The sequence below is a fragment of the Chamaea fasciata genome, unplaced genomic scaffold (assembly GCF_029207755.1).
Source record: "Chamaea fasciata isolate MVZ Bird 193981 ecotype frontalis unplaced genomic scaffold, bChaFas1.0.hap1 SCAF_827, whole genome shotgun sequence".
Classification (NCBI taxonomy): domain Eukaryota; kingdom Metazoa; phylum Chordata; class Aves; order Passeriformes; family Sylviidae; genus Chamaea; species Chamaea fasciata.
In genome coordinates this window covers 2,937-15,519 of record NW_027094912.1, presented here as the reverse complement: position 1 = coordinate 15,519, position 12,583 = coordinate 2,937, and the positions used below count along the sequence as shown (strand labels likewise).

The 12,583-nt window shown below is 58.6% G+C and overlaps 1 protein-coding gene and 2 long non-coding RNA genes across 3 annotated transcripts in view; all 3 read right to left on the bottom strand.

Annotated features, from left to right (window-relative positions):
* The window catches only part of LOC136305954 (histone-lysine N-methyltransferase 2B-like), a 32,499-nt gene extending 25,949 nt beyond the window's left edge, over window positions 1-6,550 (bottom strand). Inside the window, 6 exon segments of the mRNA XM_066209289.1 lie at window positions 1,568-1,726; window positions 3,059-3,196; window positions 4,272-4,375; window positions 4,697-4,782; window positions 5,927-6,006; window positions 6,515-6,550. Coding sequence (XP_066065386.1) covers window positions 1,568-1,726; window positions 3,059-3,196; window positions 4,272-4,375; window positions 4,697-4,782; window positions 5,927-6,003 — 564 coding nt within the window. The 5' untranslated portion in view covers window positions 6,004-6,006; window positions 6,515-6,550.
* Window positions 6,551-7,298: 748 nt separating this feature from the next.
* On the bottom strand, window positions 7,299-8,826 carry LOC136305955 (uncharacterized). The gene is made up of 3 exons (XR_010725466.1): window positions 8,746-8,826; window positions 8,409-8,503; window positions 7,299-7,882 (listed from the first exon to the last, which is right to left on the bottom strand). It is a non-coding gene; the product is annotated as an uncharacterized lncRNA (long non-coding RNA).
* A 344-nt stretch (window positions 8,827-9,170) lies between these two features.
* LOC136305956 (uncharacterized) lies at window positions 9,171-11,937 on the bottom strand. Its single transcript, XR_010725467.1, has 3 exons — window positions 11,846-11,937; window positions 10,659-10,748; window positions 9,171-9,330 (listed from the first exon to the last, which is right to left on the bottom strand). It is a non-coding gene; the product is annotated as an uncharacterized lncRNA (long non-coding RNA).
* Between the last annotated feature and the right edge of the window lie 646 nt (window positions 11,938-12,583).

Sequence of the window (12,583 nt, the reverse complement as noted above, 5' to 3'; positions counted from 1 at the left end):
ACCCCACACAGGACCCCTCAAACCCCACCCAGGACCCCCAAACCCCACCCAGGACCCCTCAAAAACCCCACCCAGGACCCCTCAAACCCCACCCAGGACCCCTCAAACCCCACCCAGGACCCCCAAACCCCACCCAGGACCCCCCAAACCCCACACAGGACCCCCAAACCCCCTCAGGAACCCCCCAAACCCCACCCAGGACCCCTCAAACCCCACCCAGGACCCCCCAAACCCACCCAGGACCCCCCAAACCCCACCCAGGACCCCCCAAACCCCCTCAGGAACCCCCCAAACCCCCCAGGGACCCCCCAACCCCCTCCAGGACCCCCAAACCTTCCCCAATCCCCTTCAGGGACCCCCCAAACCTTCCCCAAATTCCCCTGGGTGACCCCAAATCCCCTCAGGACCCCCAAACCCCACCCAGGACCCCCCAAACCTTCCCCAAACCCCCCCAGGGACCCCCAAACCTTCCCCAAATTCCCCTGGGTGACCCCAAACCCCCTCAGGAACCCCCCAAACCCCCTAGGACCCCCAAACCCCCTCAGGGACCTCCCAAACCCCCCCCAGGACCCCCAAACCTTCCCAAATTCCCCTGGGTGACCCCAAACCCCCTCAGGGACCCCCCAAACCCCCCTAGGACCCCCAAACCTTCCCCAAACCCCCCCCAGGACCCCCAAACCTTCCCCAAATTCCCCTGGGTGACCCCAAATCCCTCTCAGGACCCCCCAAACCCCCCCAGGGACCCCCAAACCCCACCCTGGACCCCCAAACCTCCTCAGGAACCCCCCAAAACCCCACCCAGGACCCCCAAACCCCCCCAGGGACCCCCCAAACCCCACCCAGGACCCCCCAAACCCCACCCTGGACCCCCCAAAACCCCACCCTGGACCCCCCAAACCCCCTCAGGGACCCCCCAAACCCCACCCAGGACCCACCAAACCTTCCCCAAACTCCCCCCAGGGACCCCCAAACCTTCCCCAAACCCCACCCAGGACCCCCCAAACCCCCTCAGGGACCCCCCAAACCCCACCCAGGACCCCTCAAACCCCACCCAGGACCCCCCAAACCCCACCCAAGACCCCCCAAACCCCACCCAGGACCCCCCAAACCCCACCCAAGACCCCCCAAACCCCACCCAGGGACCCCCAAACCCCACCCAGGACCCCCCAAACCCCACCCAGGACCCCCAAACCCCACCCAGGACCCCCCAAACCCCACCCAGGACCCCCCAAATCCCCTCAAGGACCCCCCAAACCCCACCCAGGCCCCCCAAACCTTCCCCAAACCCCACCCAGGACCCCCAAACCCCACCCAGGACCCCCCAAACCCCACCCTGGACCCCCCAAACCCCCTCAGGGACCCCCCAAACCCCACCCAGGCCCCCCCAAACCCCCTCAAGGACCCCCCAAACCCCCTCAAGGACCCCCCAAACCTTCCCCAAACCCCACCAAGACCCCCCAAACCCCTCAGGGACCCCCCAAACCCCACCCAGGACCCCCAAACCTTCCCCAAACCCCCCCAGCAGCCCCCCGTCCCCCGCCCCCGTCGGGGCGGCGCCCGGGCTCACGTCGCCGGCCAGCAGGCGGCCGTGGCGCTGGCAGAAGACCCTCTTGTCCCGGAGGAAGGCGGCGCGGCAGCGGCGGGCGCACATGAAGTGGTAGTTGGCGGCGCAGGCGGCCAGGCAGCAGCCGACGGTGGCCCCGGGGCGGCCGCAGTGCTCGCAGCGCTGCGCTGGGGGACACGGCGGGACACGGCGCTGGCACCCTGACGGGCCCCCAACGATCCCGGGGGAGATCCCCGGGGGCTCCCGGGGATTCCCGGAAATGTCCTCGGGGATTCCCTGAAATTTCCTTGGGGAGATCCCCAGGGGTTCCCAGGGATCCCCGGGAGTTTCTGCGGGGATTCCCTAAAATGTCCTTGGGGAGATCCCGAGGGGTTCGCGGGGATTCCCGGAAATTTCCTCGAGGATTCCGGAAATTTCCTCGGGGAGATCCCGAAGGGGTTCTTGAGGATTCCCTGAAATTTCCTCTGGGAGATCCGAGGGGTTCCCAGGGATTCCTGGAAATTTCATCGAGGATTCCCGGAAATTTCCGCGGGAGATCCCGAAAGGTTCTTGGGGATTCCTTGAAATTCCTCTGGAGATCTCAAAGGATTCTCAGGGATTCCCTGAAATTTTCTCAGGGAGATCCCGAAGGATTCTCGGGGATTCCCTGAAATTTCCTCGGGGAGATCTCGAAGGGTTCCCAGGGATTCCCGGAAATTTCCTCGGGGATTCCCGGAATTTCCTCGGGGAGATCCCAAAGGGTTCCCAAGGATTCCCGGAAATTTCCTCGGGGAGATCCTGAGGGGCTCCCGGGGATTCCCTGAAATGTCCTCAGGGATTCCCTGAAATTTCCTCGGGGAGATCCCAAAGGGTTCGCAGGGATCCCCGGGAGTTTCTGCGGGGATTCCCTAAAATGTCCTCGGGGAGATCCCGAGGGGTTCGCGGGGATTCCCGGAAATTTCCTCGAGGATTCCCGGAAATTTCCGCGGGGAGATCCTGAAGGGTTCCCAGGGATTCCCTGAAATTTCCTCAAGGATTCCCTGAACTGTCCTCGGGGAGATCCCAAAGGGTTTGCAGGGATTCCCAGAAATTTCCTCGGGGATTCCCAGGAGTTTCCGCGGGGAGATCCCGAAGGGGTCCCGGGGATTCCCGGAAATTTCCTCGGGAGATCCCCAATCTCACTCTATGGCCGCACCCGGCGTCCCCCACACCTTCAACCCCCCCCCGCACCCACAGGTGCCCCCCAAAATACTGAGGCGACGCCCCCAGACCCCCACAAACACCTGGAGCCCCTCCCCCACCCCCCGTCAGCGACACCTGGGACGCCCCAAAATCCGCCCCCCAAAAACTCCCCCCAAAAAATCCGAAAAATTCCGAAAAAAATCCAAAAAAATTCCCCCAAAATCCCAAAACTCCCCAAATCCCCCCCCCAAAAACCCCAAAATCACCCTAAAAAATTCCCCAAAATTCCCAAAAAATTCCCAAAATTCCCGAATTTCCCCCCAGCCCCCTCACCATCTGCCGGCCCCGGGCCACGGCGGCGTGCACGTTCCGGAGGGTCCCGTCGCCCTCCTCGAAGACCTCGGCCGACCACAGGGCGCAGTTGACGTGGGTCCACTCGTTCTGCCCCATGTACAGCAGCCGGCCCTCGTCCTGGGGGACCCCTCCCCGAATTAGGGACGCGCCCGGGGAACCCCTCCCCAAATCTGGGAGGGGCTCAGGGACCCCGCCCCAAAAAAACCCCCCAAAATTCCCAAATTCCGGCACCGAAATACGTCCAAAAAAGGGTCGGGAATGATCAAAATCGGGTTTTTCGCCCCAAAATTCTCTCCAGAGACCCCTCCCAAATTAGGGACACCCCCGGGGACCCCTCCCCAAATTTGTGACACCCCCAGGGACCCCTCCCCAAAAAAAACCCCCAAAAAATCCCAAATTCCGGCACCGAAATACGTCCGAAAAACTGTTGGGAACGACCCAGAAATTCGGGTTTTTGCCCCAAAATCCTCCCCAGAGACCCCTCCCCAAATTAGGGACACCCCCGGGGACCCCTCCCCAAATCTGGGAGGGCTCAGGGACCCTCCCCAAAAAAAACCCCCAAAATTCCCAAATTCCGGCACCGAAATACGTCCGAAAAAGGGTCGGGAATGATCAAAATTGAGGTTTTCGCCCTAAAATTCTCTCCAGAGACCCCTCCCCAAATTCGTGATGTTCCCAGGGACCCCTCCCCAAATTTGTGACACCCCCAGAGACCCCTCCCCCAAAAAAAACCCAAAATTCCCAAATTTTGGCACCAAAATACATCCAAAAAAACTGTTGGGAACGACCCAAAATTGGGGTTTTTCACCCCAAAATTTCCTACAGAGACCCCTCCCCAAATTTGTGACACCCCGGGGACCCCTCCCCAAATTTGTGACACCCCCGGGGACCCTCCCCAAATCTGGGAGGGGCTCAGGGACCCCTCCCCCCAAAAAAACCCCCAAAAAATCCCAAATTCCGGCACCGGAATAGCTCCGAAAAAGGGTCGGGAATGATCAAAATTGGGGTTTTCACCCCAAATTCTCACCTGGAGCCCCCCTCGCTCACCTGGCGACCCTCACCTGTGCTCCTCCTCACCTGCCCTGAACTCACCTGAGCGCCGAGCCCCTCCCCCTCCCCCAGGTGAGTCTCACCTGTCCCCCGCCCCTCCCCTCCCCCAGGTGGGCGTTACCTGTCCCCAGGTGAGTCTCACCTGTGCAGGTGCGTCCCCGCTCTGCAGGCACAAGGTGCATTGCCGCTCGTCGGCCCCCCCCCCACCTGCCGCCTTCGGCACCGCCGGCTCCGCCCCCTCCTCACCTGGGCAGGTAAAAAGGGGCGGGGTCAGCTCGGGGACACGCCACAAGCACAGGTGAGGCTGAGAGTGGGCGGGGCTTGGTCACAAAGTGGGCGTGGTTCCACCAGGTGTGCACAGGTGAACTCAGGTATGCAAAGATGGGCGTGGCTTGGATACAAAGTGGGTGTGGCCACCCCAGGTGTGCACAGGGGAGCGCAAGGTGGGCGTGGCTTGGATACAAAGTGGGTGTGGCCAAACCAGCTGTGAGCAGGTGAGCTCAGGGTGGGCGTGGCCTGTCTCACCAGTGGGGGCGGGAGTCAGGGGTGGGCGTGGCCCGCGCTCACCTGCGGGGGGCGTGTCCGGCTCCTGGCGCCACCTGGCGTAGGTGTGGTCACTGGAGGGCGGCTCCACGGGCAGGGGCGGGGCCCCGCTGGGGAGAGGGGCGTGGTCAGCACCTCCGAAATTCACACCTGGGGCCCCTCCCCAAACACACCTGGGGACCCAAAATCCACCTGGGGAACCCAAAACCTCACCTGGGACCCCCAAAACTCACCTGGGACCCCCAAAACTCACCTGAGACTCCAGAATTCACCTGGGACCCCCCCCCAAGTCCACCCACAACTCACCTGGGGAATCCCAAATCCGCCCCAAATTTACCTGGGACCCCCCGAAACTCACCTGGGACGCCCCTAGACTCACCTGGAACCCCAAAACTCACCTGGGACCTCCTAAAACCTCACCTGGGCCCTCCCAAAATGCACCTGGGACCCCCAAAACCTCACCTGGGACCCCAAAACCTCACCTGTGACTCCCCAAAACCTACCTGAGACCCCCAAAAAACTCAACTGGGACCCCCCAAACCTCACCTGGGACACCCCAAAACCTCACCTGGGACCCTCCAAAACCTCACCTGGGCCATCCCAAAATGCACCTGGGACCCCAAAACCTCACCTGGGACCCCCAAAACTCACCTGGGACCCCAAAACCTACCTGAGACCCCCAAAAACTCAACTGGGACCCCCAAACCTCACCTGGGACCCCCAAAACTCACCTGGGACCCCAAAACTCACCTGGGACCTCCTAAAACCTCACCTGGGCCCTCCAAAATGCACCTGGGACTCCCCAAACCTCACCTGGGACCCCAAAACCTCACCTGGGACCCCAAAACCTCACCTGGGACCCCCAAACCTCACCTGGGACCCCAAAACCTCACCTGGGACCCCCAAAACCTCACCTGGGACCCCCCAAAATGCACCTGGGACCCCCCAAACCTCACCTGGGACCCCAAAACCTCACCTGGGACCCCCAAAACCTCACCTGGGACCCCCCAAAATGCACCTGGGACACCCCAAACCTCACCTGGGACCCCAAAACCTCACCTGGGACACCCCAAACCTCACCTGGGACCCCAAAACCTCACCTGGGACCCCCAAAACTCACCTGGGACCCCAAAACCTCACCTGGGACCCCCAAAACTCACCTGGGACCTCCCAAAATGCACCTGGGCCTCCCCAAACTCACCTGAGCGCCCCCCGCCCCTCCCCCACCCTCCTCCCCTCCCCCTCCCCACTCACTTGGGGGTCGGGGGGGTCTCGGGGGGCTCCCAAATTTTGGGGTCGCGGAGGTCGAACCCGGGGAAGGCTCCGCCCATCAGCTGCGGAAAGAGAGGGGGGGGAGGGGCGGGGTGGGGGAGGGGCAAGGGCGGGGTGCCCCTCCCCCCACCCGAGACCCCTGGAGATTTCCCCTCCCCCTCCCGGCTTTTTAAAGCCCCTCCCCCAGGTTTTAAAGCCCCTCCTCCCACCCAATTAAGGCCACGCCCCCATCACTGCCAGGCCCCTCCCCTCCTCATTTTTAGGACCCCCTCCCCCAATTTTTGGAGGCCCCTCCCCCAGTTTTGAGACTCCTCCCCCCATTTTTGGAGGCCCCTCCCCCAATTTTTGAGGCCCCTCCCCCACTCTTCCACCCCTCCCCCTCCCTGTTTTCGGGACCCCTCCCCCAATTTTTTGGGGTCCCGCCCCCATTTCTATTGGCCCCCTCCCCCATTTCTATTGACCCCTCCCCCATTTTTATTGGCCCCTCCCCCGTTTCTATGGCCCCTCCCCCAATTTTGGGGGGGACCCCCTCCCCCCCTCCCCCCCAAATCCCGGCCGCCCCTCCCCCACCTTCTCGAAGAGCTCTCGGGCGCCGTCGGGGGTGGGGAGGGGTCGGCCCCGCCCCTCCCCCCCGCAGCAGGACCCCGCCCACGTCTCGCGCGAATTCCGGCTGGGTGGGGGAGGGGACGACACACTTTGGGACCCCTCCCCCCCAAATTTTGGGACAACTCACCCCAAGATTTGGGATTTCTCCCCCCTCCCCCCAAATTTTGGGATCTTTAATCCAAATTTCAGGAACCCCCCCAACCCTAAAATTTGGGACCCCTCCCCCAAGATTTTGGGATCTCTAATCCCAAATTTGGGACCCTCACCCCAAAAATTGAGACCGCCCCACCCCCAAACCCAAATTTTGGGACTCTCGGAAAAATTTGGGATCCCCCGACCCCAAAATTTGGGATCCCCCAACCCAAAATTTGGGATCCCCCCAAACCCCAAAATTTGGGATCCCCCAACCCAAAATTTGGGATCCCCAACCCCAAAATTTGGGAACCCCCAAACCCCAAAATTTGGGATCCCCCCAAACCCCAAAATTTGGGATCCCCCAACCCCAAAATTTGGGAACCCCCAACCCAAAATTTGGGACTCCCCAACCCCAAAATTTGGGATCCCCCAACCCAAAATTTGGGATCCCCCAACCCAAAATTTGGGATCCCCCAACCCAAAATTTGGGATCCCCCCAAACCCCAAAATTTGGGATCCCCCCAAACCCCAAAATTTGGGAACCCCAACCCCAAAATTTGGGATCCCCCCAAACCCAAAATTTCGGGACTCCCCAAATTTTAGGAGCCTCCCCCCACCCCAAAATTCGAGATCCTCAACACAAAATTCCCACCGAATTTGGGGGTTTTCTTTTTTTTTCCACCAAATTTTGGGATTTTTTATTTCTTTTCCCACCAAATTTTAGGATTTTCATTTTTTTCTGTTTTTCCCCCCCAAATCTTCAAACCATCGCACCCACAACAAATTTCGGATTTTTTCCCTTTTCCCCCCAAATTCTCCCCAAAATTTCAGGATTTTTTTTCGGGGAATTTTTTTGGGGGGGATTTCCCACCCAAATTCCGGGATTTTTTTCCCCCCAAATTCTTTTCCACGATTTTGCCCCTTAAATCTTAAATTTCACCCCCAAAAATTTCACCTTTTTTACTCTCCCCTCCCCCTCCAAAAACCTTCGGAATTTCTCTCCCAAATTCCGGGATTTTTCCAGGAATTCTTTCAGATTTCCAGCCCAAATTTTGGCGTTTTTATTTTTTTTCCCCCCGGATTTGTTTTTCGGGAATTTTCTCTCACCAGGTGCGTGTAGGCTCCGCCCTCGAGGCGTGTCCTGACCCCGCCCAGCCCGCAGGGCCCCGCGTGGGCCTGGGGACCCTCGGGGGGGCACTGGGGGGAAGGGGCGGGGTCAGCCCGGCCACGCCCACTACAGGTGAGGCCGCGCCCACCCCACTGTGGACACACCCCCCCCAACGTGGACACGCCCACCGCAATATAGACACGCCCACCCCACTATGGACACACCCACTACAGTATAGACAAGCCCACCCCAATGTGGACACGCCCACTGCAGTATGACCACGCCCCCGACCATTAGGTGAATCTTAGGTGTGGCCACGCCCACTTTAGAGTGAGACCCCGCCCACCTCAAGTGTGGCCACGCCCCCAGAGCTTTAGGTGGGCCTCCGGTCTGGCCACGCCCACTGCACCCCCTCAGGCGACTCCCCTTTGACCACGCCCACCCCCGGGTTAACCACACCCACCCAAAGGCCGACCACGCCCACCCAGGTGTGCCCCCAGGGGTGACCACGCCCACCCCAGGTGCGAGCACACTCCCCCGATCTGTGACCACGCCTCCTCAGGGGTGCCCCAAGTGCGACCACGCCCACCCCATGTGTGACCACGCCCCCCTCACCTGCTGACAGCCCATCAGGGCGGGGCCGTGGGCGGAGCTCAGCAGCGCCTCCAGCACCTCCCGCAGCGCCCCCTGCAGGGCCCCGCCCGGCGCACCTGCGCAGGTGAGAGGGGGCGGGGTCAGAGCTTTTGGGGAGGAGCCCGAGGGGATGTGGGGGGGATGGGGGCGGGGCCTGGCCTGGCACACCTGCGCAGGTGAGGGGGGCGGGGTCAGAGCTCACCTGGGGGAGGTTTTGGGGATTCAAAAGGATTTTTGGGGGTCCCCAAACCCCCCCCCCCCTCCCCCCCCCCCCAAAATTTTGGGGGTTTTTTCCCCTCCCCCCCCTCCCCCACCTCACCTGGGAGATTTTGGCGGCAGCCGCAGCGGGGGAGGGGCGGCTGCTCCCTGCCCCTCCCCCCCCTCCTGAGCCTGGGGGGGGCTGGGGGGGCTCTGCCCCTCCCCACCCCGCCCTGGAGGAGCCCTAAAAAAAACAAAAAAAAAAAATGGGGGAGGGGGAGGGGGAGGGGAAAGACCCCCCAAAAATCGGGAATTCGACCCCAAAATTTCCGGAACCAAACCTCCCAAAAAAACCCGGGAAATTTTGCAAAAATATTTTGTCGGCTTTAGCGAAAAAAAAAAGATGCAAAAAAATCTGAGTTAAGCCCCGCCCCCCAAATCCCGCAGAATTCCCTGAAATCCCCCCGGATTATCCCAACCCCCCTCCTCAAACCTCCCAAAATCCCCCCTCCCCCCGGCCAAGACCTCCCCAAAATCCCCCCAAAATTCCCGAAATTTCCCGGAATTCCCGAAATTTCCCAAAATTCCCGAAATTCGCCGAATTTCCCGCCCTCCCCTCCCCCTCACCTGGGGCTGGGGGGGGGCAGAGGCCGCAGGGGGGGTCCCGCCCCTCCCCCCCCTCGGGGGTCCCGCAGCTCCAGCACACCTGGGGGGGAGGGGAGGGGGGAAAAGCTCAAAATCAGCCCCAAAATGAGCCCAAAATCGGCCCAAAAATACCCCGAAATTAACCCAAAATTAGCACAAAATCAGCACAAAATTAACCCAAAATTAGCACAAAATTAACACAAAATAAACCCAAAATTTGCACAAAATTAACCCAAAATTACCCCAAAAATTAGCACAAAAATTAGCACAAAATTAACCTAAAATCAGACAAAAAATATCCCAAAATTAATCCCAAATTTAACCTGAAATCAGCCCCAAAAAATCCCAAAATTGGCACAAAATCGGCCCAAATTCAGCCCCAAATTAGCCCAAAATTACCCCAAAATCAGCCAAAAAACATCCCAAAAATATCCCAAAATTAACCCAAACTTAGCACAAAAGTGACCCCAAATTAGCACAAAATTAACCGAAAATTAGCACAAAATTAACCCGGAATCAGCCAAAAATATCCCAAAGTTAGCACAAAATGAGCCCAAAATCTGCCCCAAATCAGCCCAAAAATATCCCAAAATTAACCCAAAATTAACCCAAAATTAGCCGAAAAATATCCAAAATTACCCCCAAAAATATCCCAACTTTAAGACAAAATCAGCCCAAATTCAGCCCAAAATTAACCCAAAATTTGAACAAAATCAGCTCAAAAATATCCCAAAATTAACCCAAAATCAGCCCAAAAATAAATCCAAAATGGGCCCAAAATTGACCCAAAACCAGCCCAAAATTACCTCAAAATTTACCCAAAATTAACCCAAAATTTGAACAAAATCAGCCCGAAAATATCCCAAAATTAAGACAAAATTAGCACAAAATTAACCCAAAATCAGCCAAAACAAATCCAAAATTAGCACAAAATCAGCCCCAAATCCTGTCCCAAATCAGCCCAAATTCAGCCCAAAAATACCCCAAAATTACCTCAAAATTTAACCCAAAATTTGAACAAAATCAACCCAAAATTTACCCACAATTAACCCAAAACTAGGACAAAATCAGCCCAAATCACCCCAAAATTACCCCAAAATTACCCCAAAATTGGAACAAAACCCGCCTAAAAATATCCCAACATTAACCCACAATCGGCCCAAAATTTCCCCAAAATCAACCATAAAAAAAATCCCAAAATTTCCCCAAAATTAACCCAAAATCAACCAAAAAAAAAAAAATCCCAAAATTTCCCCAAAATTACCCAAAATCACCCCAAAATCTCCCCAAAATCCGCCCAAATCAGCCCCAATCCCCATTTTTTCCCCAAATTCCCAATTTTCCCCCCCGGATTCTCCCGAAATCCCGCTCTTTCCCCCCGATCCTCACCCAGTCCCCGGGCGGGGCGCGGGGCGGGGCCCCCGGCCCCAGGCAGGTGGGGTGGAAACAGCGGCGGCACCTGCGGCACTCCAGGAGCGGCTGCGGGGCCCAGAAACGCCGTCAGGGGGCCCAGGTGGGCCCAGGTGGTCCCCAGGTGTGTCCCAGGTGTCCCCAGGTGTGTCCCAGTTGTCCCCAGGTGTCCCCAGGTGTCCCAGGTGCATCCCAGGTGTCCCAGGTGTGTCCCAGGTGTCCCAGGTGTGCCCAGGTGTGCCCAGGTGTCCCCAGGTGTCCCAGGTGTCCCCAGGTGTGTCCCAGGTGTGTCCCCCAGGTGTGTCCCAGGTGTCCCCAGGTGTGTCCCAGGTGTCCCCCAGGTGTCCCCAGGTGTCTCCAGGTGTCCCCAGGTGTGTCCCAGGTGTCCCCAGGTGTCCCCAGGTGTCTCCAGGTGTGTCTCAGGTGCCCCCAGGTGTGTCCCAGGTGTGTCCCAGGTGTGTCCCAGGTGTCCCCAGACGCCCCCAGGTGTGTCGAGTTGTCCCCAGGTGGGCCCAGGTGTCCCCAAGTCTCCCCAGGTGCCCCCAGGTGTGTCCCAGGTGTGTCCCCAGGTGTGTCCCCAGGTGTCCCAGGTGTGTCCCAGGTGTGTCCCCAGGTGTCCCAGGTGTGTCCCAGGTGTGCCCAGGTGTGTCCCAGGTGTCCCAGGTGTCCCAGGTGTGTCCCCAGGTGTGTCCCACGTGTCCCCAGGTGTGTTCCAGGTGTCCCCAGGTGTGCCCAGGTGTGTCCCAGGTGTGCCCAGGTGTGTCCCAGGTGTCCCAGGTGTCCCAGGTGTGTCCCAGTGTGTCCCCAGGTGTCCCCAGGTGTCCCCAGGTGTGTCCCAGGTGTCACAGGTGTGTCCCAGGTGTGCCCAGGTGTGTCCCAGGTGTCCCCAGGTGTCCCCAGGTGTCCCCAGGTGTGTCCCAGGTGTGTCCCCAGGTGTCCCAGGTGTCCCCCAGGTGTCCCCAGGTGTGTCCCAGGTGTCACAGGTGTGTCCCCAGATGTGTCCCAGGTGTGTCCCAGGTGTCCCAGGTGTCCCCAGGTGTGTCCCAGGTGTGTCCCAGGTGTGTCCCCAGGTGTGTCCCAGGTGTCCCCAGGTGTGTCCCAAGTGTGTCCCAGGTGTGTCCCCAGGTGTCCCAGGTGTCCCAGGTGTGTCCCCAGGTGTGTCTCACCTTGGCGGGCCGCCCCCTCCTGGCGCAGACCCCGCAGCTCCGGCACCTGCGGCAGCTCCAGGTTTGGGCCTGGCCGGGCCCCGGGCCCCTCCCCCCGCGCCCAGAGCAGAAGGTGTGGAAGGGCTGGCAGCACACCTGGCACAGCACCAGCTGCGGGGGACAGGTGAGGGCACAGGTGAGAGCCAGGAAATTCCCAGAATTCCCCAAAAAAATTCCGAAAAAAAAAAAACCCCAAAATTGAGGAAAATTGGCTCAAATGGCGGGGAGAAATGACACGGGCGCCCCCTGCTGGGCACAGGGTGGAACTGCTCCAGGCGTGCGAACAGGTGAGAGCCCAAAAATGACCCAAAATCCCCAAAAGAAATCCCCCAAAAAATCCTCCCCAAAAAAATCCCAAAAAAATCCCATTAAAAACAAACCAGGTGAGAGACTGGAAAATTACCCAAAATCCCAAAAAAATCCCCAAAAAATCCCCATAAAATTCCTAAAAATATCCCAAAAAATCCCCAAAAAAATCCCATTGAAAATGAACCAGGCTGGGGAGACCTAAAATGACCCAAAATCCAAAAAAATTCCCCAAAATATCCTCCCAAAAATCCCAAAAAAAATCCCATTAAAAATCCCATTAAAACCCTGTTAAATTTCATTAAAATCCCTCAAAAATCCGTCAAATATCCATCAAAAGCCCCATTAAAAAATCCCATAAAAATCCCATTTAAAATCCCATTAAAAATCCCA